At 44.9% G+C, this 25,356-nt stretch overlaps 1 protein-coding gene across 3 annotated transcripts in view; it reads right to left on the bottom strand.

The window, feature by feature from the left end:
* ASTN2 (astrotactin 2) overlaps positions 1-25,356 on the bottom strand; it is a 961,664-nt gene that overhangs the window by 360,229 nt on the left and 576,079 nt on the right. For all 3 annotated transcript variants that reach the window (XM_024126377.1, XM_024126379.2, XM_024126378.1), the window contains one exon: positions 19,925-20,075. In XM_024126377.1, coding sequence (XP_023982145.1) covers positions 19,925-20,075 — 151 coding nt within the window. The remainder of the gene's footprint in view (positions 1-19,924; positions 20,076-25,356) is intronic.

Below are 25,356 nucleotides of genomic sequence, written 5' to 3'. Positions count from 1 at the left end.
GAGGTGCTCTTTCCCCTGATCCACATGGAGGTGGCCTGCCTGTGATGTCACAAGTGCTTCAGACTGGCTTGGGCTACACAAGGATTCTGAGAACCTTATGGGAAGGTCCCTATGATGAGTTAACGAGGGGACTCAGAGAGGATGCTGGCAGGATAGTCTTAGATGCACAGATCAGGTACAGAATCCTGGGGAGAGGAAGAAGAAGAGAAGGAAGCAAGGAAGGAAATGAAATGGCTATTTATCGAGCACCTCCCATGGGCTGCATACTTCCCATATGCTATTTCTACAAATCCCCACAACAAAACTCAGAGGCACCTCTGAGATACACCCATTTTGCTGGCGAGGTTAGTGAGGATCACATGCGCTGAGTCCTTTAGTAAGAGCCGCCCCGTTGATTAGAGACTGAGTGAGCCTGATGCTTCTCACCCCAGGAGGCCTCTGGAGTACCGCCAGGAATGGGAGTGAGTGGGGAAGCTCCCCGTCCCCCGCCCCCTCCCGCTCAGCCTCAATCTGTCAACAGGGCCTGTCTATTACTGCTGACATTGATTTGGACAACTGGGCCAGTCGAGAGCCCATAATTACTGGGAGTTTTAATCAACTCATGTCAATTCAGCTGCCGCTCAATTTGTGCTGGGCTGCAAAGCTGACACGGAGGGAGGGCGATGGCATGCAAAAAGGGATTCCAGGGATCAATAAGAGTCCTGCGTAGTGTCTGTCTGCAGCTGCCGGCACCACCAGCGGGCCTCGGACCCGAGTGGAGAAGGCAGAGCCCGCCTGCCTCAGTCCCGAGGAAAGCTCCCAGGCAGGCTGCCCAAAGCACCACCCTGCCTCATCTGTCCTTCCACCCGCATCTGGAACCCACCTGGGCCAATGCCCAACATTGCCTGTTGTAGGCAGGGTCCAACCTCAGTACCTTTGTCCATGCTCTGCCCTCATCCGGGCCTGCCCTCCTCTTTCTAAAGAATCGTACGTATCCTCTAAGTTACAGCTCAAACAGCCCCCCTCTGTGGATCCCTTCATGAGCTCAAGAAGCAGAAGAATGCTGAGGAGACAGAAAGAAATGAAGTCTAATCCAGACGCTGCTACTTCCTAGCTGTGTGACTTCGGGCAAGTCACCACACCTTTCTGATCTTGGTTTCCCCATTTTGGAGAAGGCAGAGCCCGCCTGCCTCAGTCCCGAGGAAAGCTCCCAGGCACGCTGCCCAAAGCACCACCCTGCCTCATCTGTCCTTCCACCCGCATCTGGAACCCACCTGGGCCAATGCCCAACATTGCCTGTTGTAGGCAGGGTCCAACCTCAGTACCTTTGTCCATGCTCTGCCCTCATCCGGGCCTGCCCTCCTCTTTCTAAAGAATCGTACGTATCCTCTAAGTTACAGCTCAAACAGCCCCCCTCTGTGGATCCCTTCATGAGCTCAAGAAGCAGAAGAATGCCGAGGAGACAGAAAGAAATGAAGTCTAATCCAGACGCTGCTACTTCCTAGCTATGTGACTTCGGGCAAGTCACCACACCTTTCTGATCTTGGTTTCCCCATTTTACAACGGACCTGATAATAAATAACGGCCTCCTGGGTGTTGCTAGGAACACCTGGTGCCATGAGATGTCCCTGTGTAGAAGTTCTGACTTCGTTTGGATGCCTGGAGTCAGCGAGAATCATTTTTCCTTCTCTCCCACATTAATTATTCTTCTAGTACAAACTCTGTTCTGCCAGGTGGGATGGTTTCTGGGTCACAGTCTGTCTCCCTCTGAGCCTATGCGCTATTTCAGGGCAGAGAACGTAACACACACAGCTTCCGCCTGTCAGCACCGCCCCAGTGCCCAGCACAGGGGAGGGAGACACCCCGTGTGCACTTTGGGGTCAGGCAGGAACCCCACCTGGTGTTGCCATTTAACTATGTGATATCAGTCACGTCATTAACACTTTGAGTCTCAACATTCTCAGTGTGAAATGAGCCTCATTATATCTACTCAACAGAATGCCTGTGGGGGAAATAAAAAGTTACACATTTAATGTCCATTACATAGTGCCTGGTACAGGGTAAAATGTCCATTGTTATAAAAGTTTAGGTATTATGACTATGATCGCTCAATATTCAATGCTTGGTAAATATTTTTGGAATGTAATGAAATGTCTGGTTATGTTTCATTTTGGCTTGAGTTCCAGTGAAATGCCAACAGTCCATTCTCCCCACATGCCAGCCGTCTGTGCAGGTTCAACACATTCCTACTGAAGACACAAGAAAGGAAATTCAAAGGCTCTGAGCACCTACTGCAGGCCAGGCACTACACCAGGTATCTTCACTAGTCTACTTTGCTGAAGCTGACAACCCTATGAGCCTGCTATCATTAGCCTAAGTTTGCAGAAGAGGAAACAGGTTTTAGGGCCAGAAGTGCTTTTCCCAGGTCACTCAGCTTTCCAGGAGTAGAGATGGGGTGCAAACACAGGTGTGTCTGACTCTAGCCCCATGCTCCCTCCACTCACCACACCACCCCTGTCCTATGGAGACACAAAGAAGCATCCAGACCAACAGAGGAAGTGGGTAAACCCTGAGAGGCTTATGCTTGGTTTTTGCTAAAGAATAGTACTGAAATACAGGGAACTATATTCAATATCCTGTGATAAACCAGAATGGAAAACAATATGAAAAGGAATATATATACAGATGTATGACTGAGTCACTTTGCTGTACAGCAGAAATTAACACATTGTGAATAAGCTACACTTCAATAAAATTTTAAAAAAAAGAATAGTTCTGAAATAGCAATACAAGCAGACCCCAGAGACACTGCGGCTTCGGTTCCAGAACAATGCAATAAAGTGAATATCCCGCTAACATGAGCCAGATGAACTTTTTGGTTTTCCAGTGCATATAAAAGTTATGTTTACACTATAACGTAGTCTATTAAGTGTGCCATAGCATTATGTCTAAAAAACAATGTAATACTTTAATTTAAAAATACTTTATTGCTAAAACACGCTAACCATCATCTGACAATGCAGCGGGGCCACAACACTTCAGTTCATAAAAACTGCAGCATCTGCGAAGCGCGATAAAGCAAAGCGCAATGAAACGCGGAATGCCGGAACTAGCTGTGTGATATCAGTCACGTCATTAACACTTTGAGTCTCAACATTCTCAGTGTGAAATGAGCCTCATTATATCTACTCAACAGAATGCCTGTGGGGGAAATAAAAAGTTACACATTTAATGTCCATTACATAGTGCCTGGTACAGGGTAAAATGTCCATTGTTATAAAAGTTTAGGTATTATGACTATGATCGCTCAATATTCAATGCTTGGTAAATATTTTTGGAATGTAATGAAATGTCTGGTTATGTTTCATTTTGGCTTGAGTTCCAGTGAAATGCCAACAGTCCATTCTCCCCACATGCCAGCCGTCTGTGCAGGTTCAACACATTCCTACTGAAGACACAAGAAAGGAAATTCAAAGGCTCTGAGCACCTACTGCAGGCCAGGCACTACACCAGGTATCTTCACTAGTCTACTTTGCTGAAGCTGACAACCCTATGAGCCTGCTATCATTAGCCTAAGTTTGCAGAAGAGGAAACAGGTTTTAGGGCCAGAAGTGCTTTTCCCAGGTCACTCAGCTTTCCAGGAGTAGAGATGGGGTGCAAACACAGGTGTGTCTGACTCTAGCCCCATGCTCCCTCCACTCACCACACCACCCCTGTCCTATGGAGACACAAAGAAGCATCCAGACCAACAGAGGAAGTGGGTAAACCCTGAGAGGCTTATGCTTGGTTTTTGCTAAAGAATAGTACTGAAATACAGGGAACTATATTCAATATCCTGTGATAAACCAGAATGGAAAACAATATGAAAAGGAATATATATACAGATGTATGACTGAGTCACTTTGCTGTACAGCAGAAATTAACACATTGTGAATAAGCTACACTTCAATAAAATTTTAAAAAAAAGAATAGTTCTGAAATAGCAATACAAGCAGACCCCAGAGACACTGCGGCTTCGGTTCCAGAACAATGCAATAAAGTGAATATCCCGCTAACATGAGCCAGATGAACTTTTTGGTTTTCCAGTGCATATAAAAGTTATGTTTACACTATAACGTAGTCTATTAAGTGTGCCATAGCATTATGTCTAAAAAACAATGTAATACTTTAATTTAAAAATACTTTATTGCTAAAACACGCTAACCATCATCTGACAATGCAGCGGGGCCACAACACTTCAGTTCATAAAAACTGCAGCATCTGCGAAGCGCGATAAAGCAAAGCGCAATGAAACGCGGAATGCCGGGAGTGGCGGAATACGCATGGCTGGGTTTGCTCACAACATGCTGATCAAGGCTGGCTGTATGAATTTATGGTCGCCTGCCTTTCCCATCAGAGGAGCCCAGGGAGTTAGAAGACACAGGTTACGGTCCCTGCTTTGGGCACTTCCCTTCTCTGGCCCTCAGTCCTCCCATCTGTGCAGTGAGAAAGCTGGCCGCTGCTCTCCAAGGGCCCTGCCAGCTTGCACATCCTATGGGTCTCTGCAAGCGGCTGACAGGGATTCCCAGGGAGGTCAGGTGATCGGTTCTGATAGTCAGTGGCACCTGAGCTGGGGAACCATGGAGAAGGTTATTCTAGAGGGAGAGGCTTGAGAACATAGCTTGCAGCTCACTCCTACAGCCTGGGCATCCTTCTGAAGGGAGTCACCAAGACTTCTGCAACTCTCTGGAGCACCCCCAGGGCCCTGCATGGACTGGGTGTTCAGTCCAGCAAATGCTTATTCAAAGCCTGCTGTCCTCCAGGCCATCACATCTACAAAACCTTAGCCCCAGCTCTCAAGGAGCATCTATTCCAAAGGGTGGAGTGGGGAGCATGGGGAGAAAAATAAGTGCACACATGCTTACAGTCCTTGAGGTTTTCTATATGGTACAAAGAAGCACCGAGATCTGACAGAAGGGAGGCCAGGGAACACTCTCCCAAGAAAATCTGCCAGGAGTCCTGACGCATGTCTATTCAATAACTGTCTAGTGATGATAATAAATAGCCTTTGTATAGCTCATTAATAATAATAATACCTAACACTTAATAGTGCTTACCGTGTGCCAGGCACTGTTCTCAACGTGTTACGAATATTAATTCCTACTGTTAACCCCAGCCTGATGGTGCAGGTACACTACTCTCCTTATTTTTCAGAGAAGGAAACTGAGGCACAGACAACTTTTGTCACTTGTCCCAAGGCCACAGGGCAAGTAAGTGGCAGAGCTGAGATATCGAGTCACGCTATGCTGCCTTTCACATGTGCGTTAAGGTTTCTAAAGTACTTTTCCATTCATTATATTGTTTTAACTTCATGGGACTGCAAGATAGAGACTCAGATCCCAGTTGGAAGGAGAGGACCCTGAGGTGTGAGTTGTCCGAGGACTTGCCAAGGTCACACGGTGAGCGGGCGTGTGGGGTGGAGCGGAGGCTCATACACTGAGCTCAGGTCTGTACCATCCCAACGCTGCGCCTGCTGGGCTGACAGCGAGACACCCCCCCACCCGTGAAGAAGCCCCACTTGTCAAGGTCCCGGCTGTAATCACTGACACCTGGGTTTAGGCACTTTGTGGTTTCAGGGCGCAGGGAGGGAAATGGACATTGATGATGCTCTCCCCACAGGCCAGACACATTGCTAGGGTATATTATCTTATCCAATCTCCACCACTATTCAGAAAAGGATGTACTATTATTTTCACCACTCACAAATGGGAAACAGGCTTGGAGAAGAGAGATGGCTTTTTCCAGGTCTACACTATAGATGCTTGGATTTCTTTTAGTTTTCAGAAGCCTCCTGTCCTCTTTCCTCTGTGAATGGCACAGAGCAAAAGGGCATTTTGACAAGGTATGCCTGCTTCAGACCTGTGTGCAAGGGGGCACTTGAGGAAAGGGGCCTTGGACATGATCTGAGCACTCAGTATGGAGCCAGGTCCCATTTTAAGCAGTGAACATGCATTAACTCATCTCTTCCTCGGTGGTGGAAACTATTATCATGCACACTTAGATAGGGAAAATGAGGCACAGTGAGGTTCGTTAACTTGTCCAAGGTCACATCGCCAGTAAGTGGGTGGCAGAGACAGAAAATCTAGCACCAGGGTCTGTTTCCTTAACCCCTTGGTTGTCCTTCTTCATACAATGACCACGAAAGGTAGGTACTATTACGTAACCCCTTTTTTGATACTGGGAGACTCAAACAAAGAGGTTTAAGGCAGCCTGTCCCAACACTACACTGTAAGTGGTAGAGTCAGGATTTAAACCCATACAGCTTGACTCCAAAGAATCCCCTCTTATCCGCTCCTATGCCTGGTCAAGAGCAAGACATCCAAGGGCCACAGCCAGGTCCTGGACAGGACAGGCTGGAAATGCGGACTTTTCAGTACCTGCTGGGTTTCACTGGCTGGTTTCCCTTCCGCATCCTTTGTAACTAAAAACTCAATTTGCAGCTGAAGGCTGTGTCCTCACACTGCACCTTCTCATTGATCGCCCGGACTCTGCGTGAAGAATGATTTTATAAGCTAGTTGGCTTTGAAACGCAGGGAGTAGCAGCCATTGAACATATGCTTCTGTGGGTATATATTTATTCAGGGTATGTTGAGTGTAATTTTGGGCAGTTTGCATATTTTATTTTTTGTGTGTGTCGCAGAGAGCAAAAAAGAGAAAGGAGGAAAAAAAATCCACCCCAGAATGGAGACAGATGTCATATATGTGGGACCCTGAGGTTCCCCAGTCCAACGTTTCGGGAATGGAGGTGGGCGGATGGGAATTTACAAGCGCTGAGAACTAAGCGTCAGCTCTGATGCTCTCACAGCCCTGCCACCCACAGCAGGACACTAAGCATCCAGCCCCACGGCAGCATCCTTCAAGACTTTAGTTTCACAACCTCCCCAGTGGTCTGTCTGACTGTCCTCTAGCTACTATTTACTGAGTACCAAATACAATATGCCACCCATTCCCCCCTGAGGGACACTGGGTACGCCGCCTCTTTTCCAGAGCTGGCTTCCACTCCCTCAGAATGGGTGCTAGCATTTGGCTGGGGTGCTGCGAGGGTTCCAAGATCCAAAGTTACACTTACAAGCAGCTTAAGAGACACTTGTTCTTTTTCTCTCTCTAACCCCATCCCCTGCCTCAAAGCTTTTCCTCTCACCCAGGATGAACCCAGGATGTAACATTTTAAACTATGCCCTAGGAAAAAGCCTGCAAGGTTTTGGACCAGCTGGAAAAAAGAAAACTAATATGTTCATATGGGTGCCAAAGATTCAAAGGACAGGAAGCAACAGCCTAGGCCAGAGTCTACACCAGAGGGAATCATTAGGCGAACGTTTATTGCGTGTTTGGGCCGTAAGGAAGCATCCACATGTGATTCATGATGGTAGGACCAAAGCATCATTTTTTAGCCAGGTAAATAGATTGTGAGCTTTTTGCTGCCAGGACACGGTTCATTGCTGTTAACTTTGGAGCCTAACAGAGTGTCCTGCATATAGTAGGTACCTGGAGGTTACATTGTAAATGCAGCTAAAATTTGAATAAAACTGTGAACCAGCTGATAGCCAATTCTGGCCTCAACCAACGAAGAATATCAGTTTTACCTGGCTTAAAGAGATGTGTTGGATACTAGGTAATCCACCACCAACAATCAAAAGAATAAAATAAGTTGTTCTATGTATACATAGGTGTGAAAACTATAAAGAAAATATAAAGGGCCTGATTAGCCTGAAGGTCTAGAGGGGAAGAGGAGCTAAAATGGGAAATAGAGAAAGAGTGGGTGTGTTAGGGGAGGGCTTGTGGAATGCAGGCGATATTCTAATTCTTGACCTGGGTGATGGGTATTACTTAATTACTACTGATGAAACGGCATGTAATGTTTTACCCATTTTTCCACATGTCTATTATATTTCATAATAAAATTGCTAAAATATATTATGCAAAATTTTCTATCTGTTATGCAAAAATTTCTATCTATTATGCTAAAATTTCTATCATGTAGAAAAGCTACTAAAAGGAAATATTGAAATGTTAATGGTGATTATTGGAGGTGGTATAACTATGGGTGATATTTTTCTTCATTTTCCTCCCTCTGTATCCTAAACCTTCTTAATATGTGCATATAATAATTTTATAACTGAAACAAGTTTTTAATTGAGATGCATCATTATCTAAACGAGGCAACAGCAGAATCACGGAGGTTGGTTACAACACTCCTGCCTGAAATTCCACCCTGTGGAGGACCCCATCTTCTCCCTAAGGCTTACTGTGCACAAAAGAACAACTCTCCAAGGGAGGGTGGGGAAGGGTACAAGTCCCAATGGCTGTTGCATAGGCTGACCTTTGGGTTGTTTCCTCTAGGGACGCAAGCACAGCTTTGATTTACAGACTGTTGCAGGGAAGGAAAGAGCCCCAGAGAGAATCAAGTTAAAGTCTCTGAGTTTGTAGAAAGCATAAGGGGTTTAGCTAAGAACGCACAACAAGTAGAGCCACGTTGAGACGGAGGATCATGTTACAACCTAGGTCTGTACCATCCCCAGGACAGTGGGCTCTTGAAATCACCTTTCCTTTCAATGATGGTGAAACAAAATTCTTGACTCAATGGAAGCCAGAAGAGGATCCCAGGTCCCCTAGCTCACCAAGCTCCTCTCTATCCAACTGGTACTGGCCCTGGCAAGTGAGGTTACATAACTGTGTCTGGCTGGTACCCAGCTATTCAAACTGGGCTCAGCCAACAACATTATAAGGCACAAGGACCATTCCTAGTTTATGGACAGACAAGATAACAAAGGCTCAGATACATTCGGCAATTTGCCCAAAGTCACCCAACTTCCCGGTGAAAGGGATGTGATTTGAACCCAAGTCTGTATCACAGCCAAGTCTGCTCTTTCCTCTGGACTGGAATTCTGATTAACTAGCCCACTTCTCAAGAAACATATATAACTCTATCCAGGTGCTATTTTCTCAGTGAGTAGAAAGGCTAATGACTGTTTTATGAAACCTTCTCACTCTTTGCTCCCTCAAGGCTAAAAGGTTTCATGATCGTGGCTGCTGGCAGGAGTCCAGTTATTCTTTTTCCTGTGCTCCAAACAGTTTGCCATCCCTGGACAACTTCTATGGTCTCCAAGAATACATAGGCTGGTGGGGGAAGACTTATGAAGGCAGGGTTCAGGAAGAAGCTGGAGAATACAGGAAAAAAAAAAGATAACTTTTCAAATTAACACCAGTAATGATGATGACATCATTTCTCATCCACTTATCCCAAGACCCATGATAAAAGATAAAAGAATGATGATAAAAAATAAAAGAAGGATACTACATGTGCGGAAGAGAGGGCCCTAGATTGGAATTCAGGACACCTGGGTTCAAGCCAAGCATTGCTCTTATGTTTTCTGGCCTCGGTTTGCTCATATTAATTTTTGACATAAGGAAAAAGGTTTACATATGGTTAAGATCAAGTTAGGGAGCCCGTTTAAAAAGAAGAAAGGGAAATGCTCTTTGAAATGCATACATAAAGACATGCAGTTCTGACATATAAAGTTACCCCCAAAGGACACGACTGTATACTTTTTACGCTTCCATTTAAAAACTTACACGTATAAATTCTTATTTATATTTGCTTATGCATGGGGGAAAATGTATAGGAAGAGATATATATATATATATATATAGCTCAAAGTGTGGCACAGTTATCTCTAAAGTAAGTGATAAAGAGGACCTTGCTTTTTTTTTTCTTTATACATTTAATCAGTGTTTGAATTGGTTTTATTTTATTTTACAATGAGCATGAGTTACTTAAAAGAAAACTAAAAAAAAAAATAAAAAGAAGATTGAAAACTGGATGGGGTAAAATACCTTATAAATGCCAAAATTCTCTTACTATAATTAAGACAAACACAATTATCAAAGGTTTCCATTTCAGAGCTAAGAAAAAGCTGTCTAACTATCAGCATTCCAACAGCTATGGAATCCTTCCTCACAAGCACTCAGCACGGCCACTAAGAACTTTGCAGTCACTGCCTCTGACCCCCTCATGTCCTCAACGAGATGACAGCCCTGCTGCCTCATTTACTCTTCTCTGCACCATTCCTCTGCTTTGGGACTCTCTTCCACATGCATTTTTGCACAATTCACCAGGCTCTACTTCCTAAAGTATTACTTTTTATTCTATCACTCCCTTCTTCAAGGGCCCATTCGGCCCAACACCCTTGAGTTGGATCCAGAACAAAAACCAGCACCCAAAACGGGAAAAGGTTAGAAAACCAGAGACAGCTCCTCCTTTTTATTTTAATCCATCCCATACCTTCACCAGAATCATGGAGCAAGAACGCAATTTGAAACCATCCTTACAGACCTCCGGAAATGCATTTGAAAGAAAATAAAACACAGAAGGAGCCTTCTTCCCAAAGGTGCTCAGAGCACATTGTTTATAATAGAGTTGGAACACTCAAAATGTCCAACAATAAGACAATAGTACATGATGGAGTATTCCTGTCCACAGAAATCAGGCAACCACTACAAATGATGTTTATGAAGAATCTGCCTCGGTTAAGGATGAGAGTTCTGGCAACAGGATGCGTGGCTGAAACCCTCTGCTCTAGAATTTAAGAGCTGTGTGAACCTGAGTTATTTATGCTCTCTCTGCCTCAGTTTTCCCACCTATAAGAAAAGGGACAAGAAGGAGACCGTGTCAGGGGCTTTGGACACAGCGAGCACTCAGACAATGTGAGCTTCTCATCATCACTGCCACCACCATCCTCATCATCCCTGCGTGAAACATCAGATAATAATAATAATAGTGACGGTGCTTCATGCCTACTTAGGGCCAGGTGCTGGCCCATTGGGTATGCATTATCTCAGTGAGTCTTAATAGCAGCTTTGCCAGGTATTATTATCCCCTTTTACTCAACAGGAACCCAAGACCCAGAGGCCTTAAGTAATCTGTCCCAAGGTCACACGGCTAGTGAGTGACAAGAGCAAGTTTTGGGCCCAGGTTTCTCTGATTCCAGAAACTGTGACCTCCTGAAGGCAGAGGTGATGGCAGGAGGAAATACGTTCTCTCTCGTGGTACCTTCCTAGGGTGAAAAGGTGTTTGATGCAGGTGCATGAGACATAATTAAAATGTCAGAGATGCTTACAAAAGGGAAGCAAAGGGATGGAGATCCCCCCCCACCATCCCTCTCACTGTATGTTTGTTTTCCCCACCAGCCAATGAGTTCAGCCCTCGCCTCCACCCCATGCTGCCTGTCCCTGCCTTCAGATCTTTCCAATGCTAGAATCACTGCCCTCTGGGAACACATGTCATGAGATTTCAGGGCCCTTAGCAATTCCTCGGGCCGTCCCCAGTCTGGTCCCAAGCTTCCTCTCTGGGTCCAGCATGCGGTCCACACAGATGGCCACCGCCTTCCTGAAGGGCTTTATTCCAGCTTGCAGCCAACAGGTGGCAGAACCAGGACTGAAGCTTCTATCCCCTACCTCCAATCTGGGGCTCTTTACCTCCACACCATCCTTCTGGGAAGCAAAGGGTAAAACCCATCACTTTGGAAGGGCGGGAGCTGTTCCTTGACTTTAACAGATAATGACTTCCACACAATAAAACCAGCTTACCAGAAATACCATCAGACCCAGCAAATCTGGGTCCCAAAGAAATAAAATGAGGGGGAAAAAATAGAGACAGCTTCAAATGTCATGGGAGGAATAATGTTTAATGTCATAAAAGGGTGCATAGGCTTTAAGAGAATGCCACACATTATAATCTTGGAAACCCCAAACTGCACCCCCCTCACCCCCATATGTAGAAGGGAGGAGGGCTTTATCTGAAGTTCACAAAGAAAAGATGCAAAAGCACAGCTCCCAACTGAAAGGGAACACCCTTCCTTTTCACCTCCCAAAGTCTGAGCCTTGTGTACAGGCATTGAATCAAGAGGCATAGTTCCAATTTCCTTCTTTGGAAATTTCCTTCACTGACTCTCCCTTTTTCCAATCCTCACTCCCTTTTTCTTCCTCCAGATCTCCTGGATACAGACGAGGAAGAAGGAACCCTGGACATTGACGGAGCGTGGGCAGGAGGAAGTGTCCCCTCCTTGTATGCTCCCTGACATGGGGGCATTTGCTTTATCCTTGGGGAACTATCCTCAGCCTCTGGAAATTGCATCTGACGAGGTGAGAAAGTAGCTCTGGATTTAGATAGACCTGGGTTTGAATTTATACTCTGGTCAAATTTCTCATGCTTTCTGAATCCGTTTTCCCACGGACAAGACAGGAGTAGTAATCATGCCCATCTCATCAGACAGCTATGAGGATTCACTGTGATGATGCATTTTAAGCACTTATCCCAGGGCCTCGTCCATAATCAGCACTCAAACACTCTCTAGATGCAGCTCCATCAGTGAGACTATTATTGGTATATTTGATAGCATTGATTTCTTTATTAATTAATGCCATCGGTACTAGTATTACAGATAAAGGTGCACATAGAAAATTCTCTGTCTGGATAAAGAAGATGTGGCACATATATACAACAGAATATTACTCAGCCATAAAAAGGAACGAAATTGGGTCCTTTGTAGAGATGTGGATGGACCTAGAGACTGTCTGTCATACAGAGTGAAGTAAGTCAGAAAGAGAAAAACAAATATCATATATTAATGCATATATGTGGAATCTAGAAAAATGTTACAGATGAACCAGTTTGCAAGGGAGAAGTAGAGACACAGATGTAGAGAACAAACGTATGGACACAAAGGCGGGAAAGCGGCGGGAGGCGGTGGTGGTGGGATGGATTGGGAGAGTGGGATTGACATGTAGACACTAATATGTATAAAACAGATAACTAGGGGCTTCCCTGGTGGTGCAGTGGTTGAGAATCTGCCCGCTAATGCAGGGGACACGGGTTCGAGCCCTGGTCTGGGAGGATCCCACATGCCGCGGAGCAACTAGGCCCGTGAGCCACAACTACCGAGCCCGCGCGTCTGGAGCCTGCGCTCCGCAACAAGAGAGGCCGCGATAGTGAGAGGCCCGCGCACCGCGATGAAGAGTGGCCCCCGTTTGCCACAACTAGAGAAAGCCATCGCACAGAAACGAAGACCCAACACAGCCCAAAATAAATAAATTAATTAACTAATTAAAGACAGAAATCTATAAAAAATTAAAAACAAACCAAAAAAACCAGATAACTAATAAAACTGATAAAAAAAAAAAAAGAGGCAAGTGTCTCCTTAAAGCCATTAAAGAAGAGGTTCTTTACACGCACCGCACCACATAGGCATGTGGTACTTTCTGGGCAGTGTATATTGTTGAGACAAACAATAATAAAACGATTTGTCAAACAAAAGGAAGAAAAAAAAAGAAAGTTACCTGTCTATGGACCTGTCTGAGCAGAAAGCACTTTGATGAGGACACCATATGCAAGATGCTTCGCCCTTTAAATTCTGCTTCCCAGGCCAAGCGTCTCTGAGAGAGTCTGCATAAAGAGGCTTTGCCTCTTGACTGCATATTTATGAAGACGTTTAATAAGAAAAATGTGACAAGCGTCATTCCTCCTATTTTGGACCCTGGCAAAACCTATCCTGCTCGGACCGTGAATCCATCACACCCCCTGTCGCTGACCTTCAGGGATGGAGAGTCCATTTCTGGGCTGAAGACCCACTTGGCAGGGCCCAGACCCCACCAAGGCTCAGCCCTGCTCTGCCGGTACAGAAGGGCAGGAAGCCAGGCACACTGGGCTGGGCTTCCCAGTCAGCAGGGCCTGGGCTGGGCTTCAAAGTGATTTCTCACTCTTCCGATTCCCCTTACTTGTGTCCCCAGCTCTTCTTGAGTTTTGTTTCCTTTCATTACAGTCCAGTTGAGTCCCTGAAAGGGGAAAACATGAGGAATGGAAAGAAGCAGCCTCCCTCTCCCTAACTGAACCAGATGTCAGTCTTTGCTGCCCTCTGAGTGGTGCCAGAGAGGAGCCTGACCTATAATAAATGAAAATTTGTAACTTTACTCATCTTGACTTTTTAAAAGGCAGCATTTTTTTTGTTGCCTCTCAGCATTTCAAGGGCAATCAGGGGTCTTCTGGTCCTTCCTAATACCCGGGAGGCCAGATGGCTTTTTAGGTCAAAGTGGGGAAAAAAAAAAAAGAGGGAGAAAAGGAAATGGGAATGTGGTTGGGTGACTTGCAGGGGGTTGGGGAGAGTGGGATTGATCTGGAATTCAGAGGCAGGGCTGGAAACTGACATTAGACACACCTCCTAAGAGACACCATCACTCTATAGGGCCCAGGAAGTGTATAAATCTCTGTACCTCTCAGTCCTAAATTTCTATAAAGGCTCCTAGCACTGCCCTTTTTTCCCACGCTCCTTTGTGCTCTTTCCATACTCCCATTCCCAACCAGACAGTTTCATTTTTCTCATGTGTAAGAGATAATCATAAAACCTAGCTCATAGGATGACTGTGAGAATTAAATTGGTTAAAATAAGCAAATCACTTAGAATCATGTCTGGCACGCAGTCACTGTGAGGATGGTTGCTCTTATAGTACTGGTTTTTCTCTTTTGTAAAATGGATACAATAATACCCATCTAGGGGGGTGGTTATAAGCATTGAACCGCCATGAACATAAGCGAAATGGCACACAATAGGTGCTCAATGAGTGTTGGTTCTCTCCCACATCTCCTCCCTTCCCTCTGGTGTTCATATCAGCCCTATGGATATTCTTGTGCAGAGATACAAAGTGACCTGTTCAAGGTCACGCTGCAGCCCTGCCGAAGCCCATCTTGCCTTCTGAACTAGCTTATAAAAAAAAGGCAGGGCTGTTGTTCTTGTGTCCTCTGTTACATTCACAGTGCTGGATACAGTGTTGCTAAGTCAATACTTGGACTGCTACAGTGGCAACGATGATGCTAAAAGGCCATGACCTAGGAAGGTACAACTGCATGGAAGGAGTTTTGCGATCAAATCTTGATTCTATTACTGCTTCCCTACATGAACTTGAGCGACTCCCACATCTTTCTAGCCCTTTGTTTTTCTGTCTGTACAGTGGGAGAGGTGCTGGCTTGCTTAGAAGATCTCCAGGGTCCCTTTCTGGTCTGTGAGTCCAAGCTGCAGGAAAATGGGTAGATTAAAGATGGCCACATATTCTTGGCTACTCCTCTCATGGACAAGTGAAGTCCAGTTCATTTCCCTTGAATCTGAGCTGAAATCAATGACCTGTTTGACCAACAGACTGTGGTAGAAATGATGTCCTGGAACTTCTGAGGCTAGGTGCTAAGAAGACGTACAGCTTCTGCCTAGGCTCTTGGAGCACTTGATCTTGGGATATCTCCTTTGCAAATCCAGCCTCCACGGCATGAGAAGCCCAAGCCAGATGGAGACACCATGGGCAAGTGCTCTAGAGACGGACCCAGCTGAGGTCTAACAGAGCCAGGATCAACTGTAAGCCACACCAGCCCCATAACCAGACATGTAAGTGAAGGGGTCCTCTGGAAAGCAAATCCTCCAGCTACAGATACACTACCTGCCATGGACCAGAGACAAATCACCCAGCTGAGCCCTTCACATATTCCTGACCCACAACACTGTGAGCAAAACGAACTAGTTGTTTTAAGCCAGAGTTTTTTCTTTTTTTAACTCATTCTTTTCTTAATGTAATTAATTTTTCAAATTACTAACATTCTCTAAAAATCAGGTATGATCTTCATACAGCCATATTTTTTAAAAATGAGAACTATAAACTGTGTTGTAGATAACCACTGTTCAATAGAACTTCTTTTTTAATTTTTATTTTATATCAGAGTATATTTGATTTACAGTGTGTTATTTTCAGGTGTACAGCAAAGTGACATTCATATATATGATATATATGACATACATGATATATGACATATATATGATATATATGACATATATATGATATATATATGATATACATATATATTGTTTTCCAGATTTTTTTCCCATTTAGTTTATTACAGAATATTGAGTAGAGTTCCCTGTGCTATACAGTAGATCCTTGTTGATCATCTATTTTATATATAGTGGTGTGAATATGTTAATCCCAAACTCCTAACTTATCCCTCCCCAGCCCCACCTTTCCCCTCTGGTAACCATAAGTTTGTTTTCTAAGTCTGTGAGTCTGTTTCTGATTTGTAAATAAGTTCATTTGTATCATTTCTTTAGATTCCACATATAAATGATACCATATGATACTTGTCTTTCTCTGTCTGACCTACTTCACTCAGAATGATAATTTCTAGGTCCACCCCTGTTGCTGCAAATTAGGTTTATTACACAATAACAGAAAATTGGAACACTGACGGTGAGCTGTGAATTGACATTTCTAAAGGGGCTGAGGAGGATACGTTTTGATCACCAGATTGTCTGGGGTTGAGTGGAGCTGGGAAAACCAGGATAACACAAGGGAACAGAGGCAGTGAAATGCTTCAGGGGGCAGCAGCTACTTAGAGACGGTGGGGACATCCTCCACAGGGTATCATGATTAAGTGCTTACGGTTTTCTTTGGTTTTGCCCTCTATCTTGATTAGAATTTTGCAATGTTTATACTGCCACACGGAATAAATGGAACCATAGCTTACTTTTCAAGCTGTGCGTTGCTGACATCATTAAGTTTGTCACATTTAGACCACTTCTAATAGATAACTTTTTTTTTTTTTCCGTACTCTTTAGCACATTGAAGCGGAACACAAGACTCCCTCCCTCACTCTTTTGATGCTTCATTCACTTTTACTTTCTCTATCCCTGGTCAAGAGGTGAGGGTCTCCCCGGAAATAATTAAAAATCAAAATGACAGGATAATTTTTTATATATTATCTCCAGGATCAACCTCCCTTCCCATATTATTGCTCACCTGAATTAGTGTTCTAGCGCTCTTGTAACAAATTACCATGAACAGGACAGCTTAAGAAACACAAATTTATCTTGCAGTGCTACAGGTTAGAAGTAGAAAAAAAGCCTAGTGGGCTAAATTCAAGGTCTCAACAAGGCTACAATCCTTTTCTAGAGGCTCTAGTTGGGGGAGGGGGAATCCATTTCCTTGCCTCATCCAACTTCTAGAGACTTTCCTTAACTTAGAACCCCCTTCCTCCGTCTTCAAAGCCAGCAATGCGGCATCGCTCTGAATTCCTCTGCTGCCTCTCCCATATTTAAGGGTTTTGGTTGCCCTGGGCTCATCCTGATAACTCAAGATAATCTTTCTCTTCAAAATTCAGCTTACTAGCAACTAAATCCATATGTGAATTGAATTCTCCTTTGTCATGGAAGGTAACATATTCACAGGTTCTAGGCAGTAGAATGTGGACATCCTTGGGGGTCCATTATTCTGCCTACGACACATCCTAAGACCCTCCCCAATTTGGGCAGCTGCATGCCTGAGGACCCATTATCCCAGGAGCAGATTAGCACAGCAGAATCAGAACACCAAGCAAGAGAAGGAAATTTTTTTTTTTTAATTTTGGGTTTCAGAAGTTGAGGTCGAATTAGAAGGAATAATGATAATAGTAATAATAGGAAGAATCTGTGATCTGTTAGAGAAGTGGCCTCCCTCCCACCCATAAAGACTACTTGATCTGGGGGGAAGAGAGCAATGTTGGAAGTCAAGCAAGATGACCTTGTTAAAGAGACCCTGTCTCTATTCCCACCAGGCTAATGACATGGGTGGTTGGAAAGGACGAGGGCTGTAGAAAATCAGGTGGGTTTGAAGGATCTGAAGGCAAAGGGGGGGGGTCTGTGTCTCACTTGCCAGATGGTGTCCAGTGGATGGCAAATGTGGTCGAGTGCTCTGCCCTGACACGAAAGCTGCCATCTACAAATGCCTTCATGGTCTGTCTGGATCAAGAGGGCTTCGGCCAGCTCCCCTCAGACCCTCATGTCCTGAGCGTTGTGTAGAAGAGCTGCTGGACATTCCTCATTTCCTCAATAGGGTGGGTAAGCTATCTAATGGTTAAAACCAGATGGCCTCCAATGACGAGTGGTGGAGATGAAGAGAACCGGCAGCAGATGCCAGGATGGACCACGCACCTATAGATCAGGTGGAACAGGGAGGTCCTGGCTTATGCCAAAAAGGAAGGAGAGTGATGGACAAGGGCCAGATGAGACAGCAGGTACTACAGTTGAGAGGTGATGGTCCACATCAAGCATCCCCTCACTCCCATGCCTTACAAGTACCTCGGTCCCCTTGGACTTAGACATTCAGGAAATGGTAGGAGGCAGCACACCTAAACTGAACTAGAATTCCGTTTCCACTGCCAATGGATGGAGCAGAAAATAAATGAAATTCAGTCGTAGAAGCACTATAGGAAATTAAATACATGGTGCTCTTGAATTTTTGTGGCCCCAAATATCATATCATATCCCCTACATAAATACATCAGTAGCTGTGGCTTTCATCATATCACACACAAATGGCACTGGGTAAATCTCAAATAATTTCCAGTTACATTCTTTGGTTTTTCAGAAAGCCTGTGAGTTCAAGAGCTGTTGCTCTCTTTGAAAGATGAAGAAACTGAGGCTAATGAGGTCAACACAGATTTTAAAGCTCGCCAATGACCAAGTCAGGGCGTAAGCCCACTTCACTCAGACCAGCCTTGTTTCCAAGGTTCTTTGCTGCTGTCTCTTCTCAGCTCCTCAGGAAAGCAGCCCCAAGTGGCTCTAACACTGAGAGTACTGGAGACATGTTCTTGGGTCTCCATCCTGCCACCTTGTGGTGAGACCTTGAAAAGTCACTCTGCTTCCTACATTGGTGGTAAGTATCTTCAGGAACAACAACTAATCAGCTCCATTTGGCTCTAGTGGAGAATCAAGTAAAGTGATGGCGAGGTTGGAAAGGGGCCAGATCAAGAAGGCACTGAGTACCCGGCTAAGGTGTTCAGCTTGTAGGACAACGTTTCCCAAGTGTGCTTCCAACACACTCCCACGTCTCACACATATACACACTCATTACATTGTTACAAATTCAGGTTCCTGGGACAGAAACCCGTCTATAGAATCAAAATTTCTAGTGTGGAACCTGGAATGTGCATTTTAAACAAGCACCTTTGGTCATTCCTATAAACAAATCATCCAGTTAAGGACCCTCTTCTATAAGCAACAGTGATCCTCACATATCTTCTTCTGTGTCCTTATCCCACATTTGATATTAAAGCTCCAGGCAAACAAGGCCACCACCCCCGCTCCATGGCTTTGCCTTGGCCATTCCCACTCTTTTCCTAATGTACGTTGACCCAAAACGTCTTCAAAAGACGTTTTGAAGCCAGTTAAGACACCAACTTCTCCAGGAAGCCTTCTACAAACCTTAGGTCTCAGCTGAAACTTCTCTTCTGCACAGGTGAGATGTTCCCTACTGAGTGCACAGAAAGAAGGCAGGCCCTACCTCACTCTCAAATGGACTGTAAGCTTCCTGGAAGGCTAAACCCCAGTGTCAATACACTGGAGAGGGCTAAAGCCCCAACTCGTTTCTTCTGAGAACCTTTATACATGATCCTATGCAGAGGTGTTTCTGGAGATTTGTAAACAGAATTCCTTCAAAGGTGTTCATTGTTCTACCTGGGGATTGAGAGTGACCACACCCTCAGACCCTTAATCCAATTAAGAGCTTGCAGCGGATTGGTGGATCTTGTACCGGTGGGGCGGGGCAGGGGCAGGGCCTGGGGTGTTGGTGAGCCAGAGGCCAGGAGCTCTCAAGGACCTACCTATTGGGTACTAAAGCTCTAATATCTCATTTCATTCCTCCAACACTTCCAGGAGGTAAGTTTAATTATCCCGCTTTGCACATGAGGAAACCAAGGCAGCCTGGTGTGCTGAAGGCCACAGAGGTAGGTGCTATGAGTAGCATGATCTTCCTTGACCAGCTGCCCCTCACAGGGAGGGGCCTCCAGCATGTAGCCTTGGCACCTGGGCCAGCACCATGTTCATAGGCCAATGGCACTTACCACACATCCCGAGGAGTCCACCTGGCGGTCAGACACACACTTGAAGTTTCGAGTACAGCCCCCATTGTTCCGAGAGCAGTCACGGACGGGCCCAAAGGAGGACAGCAGGTCATTGATGGTTTCAAAGTATGTGGACAGCATGGCTTCTTCCCTTGGAGAGAAAGGAGATGGTTAAATTCCAGAGACATCTGTATCACTGGGTTAAAAATAATTGTAATGTGCATTTATTACTTTTGAGATCATCATTTATTATACTTACAATGAAGAAAATGAAATACATATTTAAAAAATAAGAAGTAACGGGCTTCCCTGGTGGCGCAGTGGTTGAGAGTCCGCCTGCCGATGCAGGGGACACGGGTTCGTGCCCCGGTCCGGGAAGATCCCACATGCCGCGGAGCGGCTGGGCCCGTGAGCCACGGCCTCTGAGCCTGTGCTCCGTGACGGGAGAGGCCACAACAGTGAGAGGCCCACGTACAGCAAAAATAAATTAAAAAAAAATAAGAAGTAAAGAAAAACAAAAAGAAACAAATTCATTAGGTATATCATCATATGACATGATGGTTGTCTAGTTTTTTGTTGTTGTATGTTTTTTGGCTGCACCTCGTGGCTTGTGGGATCTTAGTTCCTTGACCAGGGATCGAACCCCAGCCCCAGCAGTGAAAATGCCGAGTCCTAACAACTGGACCACCGTGGAATTTCCGATGGATGTCTAGTTTTGATAAAGAGGAATATATTTGGAACTTGGTATGCTTTATTTCACTAATCCTCATAATTTTGGAAAGTAGGCATGAGATTTCCATTTTACCAATAAGTGATCTGTGGCTCAGAAAGGTGAAGTATCATTTACAAAGCCAGGACATGGAAGCAACCTAAGTGTCCATCAACAGAGGAATGGATAAAGAAGTGGTACATGTATACAATGGAATATTACTCAGCCATAAAAAGGAATGAAATAGTGCCATTTGCAGCAACACAGATGGACCTAGAGATTATACTAAGTGAAGCAAGTCAGACAGAGAAAGACAAATATTATATGATATCACTTACATGTGGAATCTAAAATAAATACAAATGAACTTATTCACAAAACAGAAACAGACTCACAGACATGGAAAACAAACTTAACGGTTACCAAAGGGGAAAGGGAGGGAGGGATAAATTAGAAGAATGGGATTAACAGATACACACTACTATATATAAAATAGATTAACAACAAGGATTTACTGTAGAGCACAGGAGACTATATTTAATAACCTGTAATAACCTACAATGGACAAGAATCTGAAAAAAAATGTATATAATTGAATCACTTTGTTGTACACCGGAAACTAACACAATATTGTAAATCAACTACACTTTATTTAAAAAAAAAAAGAAGAAAAGAAAGGTGAAGTGTTTTGAAGGTCACCAAGCCTGTACTGTGGCAGAACTAAAGTCCGTGCCAAGCTCCATCTGAGCCCAAAGAGAAAGTTCTTCCCACTACACAACTCTTAACTTGCATTATACATGTTTCTACAGAGTCCAGACCTCCCCATAACAACTCTGCAACTCTGCAAAATTCCTATTATTCCAACGTTGTGTATATAAATTGAAGCTATGGGAGGTATGGGGCTTACCCCAAATTATTACACAGCCTATAAACAGCAGAACCAAGATACAAACACAGAACTGTCTGACCCTCGTACCCTAGAACTTTATTTTTCAGACTGCTGCATACAAATCACCCCATCAGTAATGGTAGCATCAGCTGTTGTAAAGGTGATAAGATTCTAGGCAAATGCATGACTCCTCCCAAATGGGGTTCACAAGAGACAAGACTAGACTAGCTACCATAATCCATGGATCTGCCAAAATTCTATTACATGAGAGATACAAATGGAAGATTCTGGAAAAAGGGTCCCAAATAAGGAATATCCTAGCACCGGATTATTTATGATGCCTACACTTGCAGGAGATATTATTAAAGGGACACTACAGGCAGTAAAAAGTGGCACTATATTCTTCCATGTTGTATGCCTCATGGAATCTGGAATTTTGAAAGAAAGGGAGATGCTGGTACATGTACATGTTGTAAGAGGAGGCCAGTGAGCCCTACTGCTGATGTCTCTGGACCATCCTTCATCCCTTCCCCCATCCTTTCTCTCCTCAGGCTTGGAGCTCCAGGTTTCAGTCTCCTAGCTTATTCCCTGACTCCAGCCTTATCCCCTTCTATCCCATCTTTCATACTGACTGCCAGTGAACTTAGTAAGTCCCCGCTCTAATTAGATACCCCATGGATCAATAGTTCTCCATTACTTATAGAAGAAAATCTAAATTAGTTTCACTGGCATTCAAGGTCCTTCATACAATCTGTTCCTGCCTACCCGCCTGGCTACATTTTACCTTGTCCTCATAGTCTCCATTTGATAGCCACAGGTCTCTTCTCATTCCCTAAACACACAAACTTAGGTCAGGTTCACTGAAAACAGACTCTGAAACAGAGCATTGCATATACGAGGTTTATCAAGGAGCCCTCTTGGGATATACTTGTAGGAAGTGAGCAAGGCAGGATTGGGCAAGGGAGAGGCTGTTCTGCCATGTGGTTGATGCCATGTAGATCTGAAGCCTCAGTGGGTCCTGAGGGGAGCTCTGGAGCTTGGATGGCCCTTTAGGGACACCCTGAATGGAGGCAAGGGATCCAGGCCTCTGCAACACCACATCAGCCAGTCATTGGTACGGCTGCCATTTGGAAGGGGGTATCCTTGGGAGAGGCAGTTCCTTGTGGCTGAAGGCAGTGCCCAGTGAGGGACAGAGCTGTGAGCCTCAGCCACATTCTGGAGGATGGGTGGGTCAGCCCTGAAGAGGGGATCTGAGTACAGTATGTACCTTTACTTTTCTGAATCCTTAACCAGGCTTTACTGCTTGGCATGCTCAGCTCCAAATTTTCTCCCCCGCAAAATCCTAAGAATCCTTAAAAATTATTCAAATTCAAGTTCATATTCGAATTCATTCATTCATTCATATACTACAAATGTTTATTGAGTGTTTACTATGTGCCAGGCACCATTCTAGGTACTAGGGATGCAGTAGTGACATTGGACAAAGTCCTTACCTCCACCAAGCTTACTGTGACCTCCTTTGTGAAACCTTCTCTACTTCCCCCAAGCAGAATTAATTCCTTTTCCCTTTGAGTCCATTGTTTAAATCTATTATTTTACTGATCTTCATCAACAACTCTATGGTTTCCCAAAGAGACTGTAAGCTTCTTGAGTGAAAGGCTCATGACTTAGTCATTCCACTTTAGCCCCCAGCACAAGGCTTAGTAAGAACTTGTGTTAAGTAAATGTTTTTCAAGTGAAACAAAGAAAACACCAGAAGGCATGGATGCCACCACCACCAATCGGTAATTTTACCAAGAGTATCTCCAAAGAGGACACTCCCCTGCCTACCCCCAACTCTGGGTCCCCATCCCAAATCCTTCATGCTCAGGGCTGTTGTATAGGGACAAAAAAGAATATGTGAGGAAGAGAGCTGCAAGCTTATCCATCACTTCCTAACTTTTATAGACTGAGGTCAGGGTAACAGGTAGATGGAGGAAGAGAATCAACAGTCCCTGAACTGAAGCTCTTCGGAGATCTGCCACTTTTGAATCATGGAAAGGGTTGAGGGTCCTGGAAAGACATTAAAGCTATTAAAATATTAATATCCTGAGAAGAAGTGATAAGTGAGGGAAGGAGATAAAGACGGAGGGAGAGACAATCTGAGAGAGTGCGAGAGCAAGAAAAGAGATAAACATATAGAGAATGTGCTAGAAAGAAAGAAGAGAAACTGAGAGGCAGAAACACCCTCATCCAGAAGAAGGTGGATGGATGGATAGATGGAAGGATGGATGAATTGACAAGTGGATAGATACACACACAGAGAGAGGGAGAGAGAGTTAGAGAGACACACCCAGGAGTGTCATAGAGAGGGAGATTAAAAGAGAGGAAAACGGAAGCAAAGGGTGTAAAGAGAGAAAAAATGCAGAGCTAGATCAGGAGAAAGCAAGGGAGAAACAGGAGTAAGACCCAGAGATTTAAAAAGGAGAAAATACCAAGGTAAGGAGGACAAATGTTGAAGTGTACAGAGGAGGTGGAGAGGAGGGAGGGAGGGGAGGGGGGAGAGAGGAAGGGGATGGGGGAAGGAGACAGACACAGCAAGACAGAGAATGAAAGTGAAGAGAAAGATACTGTACGAGTGGAAAGAGAAGAGACAGAACAACAGAGAGAAACAAAGGAAGAGGGGAGAAAAACTAGCAAAAATTTTCACCTTCCAGGGCAACCTGGCGACAGCTCAGGCTATACAAATAAGGAGGCTGTTAGCTTTTGAAAGCACTGATTCTGCATAAACATCAGTTATACCAGGGGAGCATTATTTAAAACACAAAGCCCTGACACAGGGGCTGTTACTGAGTTGAGAGCAGTGATTGCGTCAGGCTGGGAAGTGACAGAGGGAACTAAGGCAGACGCTGGCATTTTCTTAACTCAGGACTCAGTCCCTCATCCCAGCTGCTGAGTGCAGGATTTGGGGTCTGCTGGAGCTCAGAGCTGCCCCAATAGCAGGGCACAAAGGGATGGAGGGAACAGCCCTGGAGGTGGAGGTGGGCTGCGGTGATGGGGAGATCGGGTGAGAGTCCTAGCTTTGCCAGAAATCACCATCATCACAGCCAGCATCTCCATCATCTATGACTTCCTGAGCACCTGCTACGGGAGAACTGTGCTAGGTTCCTTTCCCATGCTGTCTCCATAGCCTTAAGGTATACATTTTTACTCCCCTTGTACAGCTGGAGAAACGGGACATTGGGGAGAGACGTCACTTGTCCTGGGTCGCATGGATGTGAAGTGTTGAGGCCAGAGTCTGCATGCAAGTCTGCCTGACGTCAGGTCCTGAGCTTTCTCCAGGGCACCGTTGAGCTTGTCCAACCTGCTCTGTGCCCTTGGGCAAGTCAGAGCTCTCCTAACTGTAAAGCTGGTAGAAATCTATACCCATCCCTCTGTGTCTTAAGGGAGGAAGAACTGGAAGAACAGAGCCTGTGCCACCTTTGCACACTGCCCAGTGCCTCCTCCTGGCCTATGTACATGTCACAGTAGCCTCAATCCGAATTGGAATAAAAGGGGGCAACACCAGTGTACTGGTTTCCTAGAGCTGCCGTAACAAGTACTATAAACCAGGTGACTTAAAACAACAGAAATGTATTCTCTCACAGTTCTGGAGGTTGGATGTCCAAAATCAAGGTGTCAGCAAGGCCATGATTCCTCTATAGGCTCTAGGAGAGAATCATTCCTTGCCTATTCACAGCTTCTTCTTCTTTTTTTTTTTTTTTTTTTTCTGGTACGCAGGCCTCTCACTGTTGTGGCCTCTCCCGTCGCGGAGCACAGGCTCCGGACGCACAGGCTCACGGGCCATGGCTCATG

This window comes from Physeter macrocephalus, chromosome 9 (assembly GCF_002837175.3).
Source record: "Physeter macrocephalus isolate SW-GA chromosome 9, ASM283717v5, whole genome shotgun sequence".
Classification (NCBI taxonomy): Eukaryota; Metazoa; Chordata; class Mammalia; order Artiodactyla; family Physeteridae; genus Physeter; species Physeter macrocephalus.
This window is presented reverse-complemented; position numbering and strand designations above follow the sequence as displayed.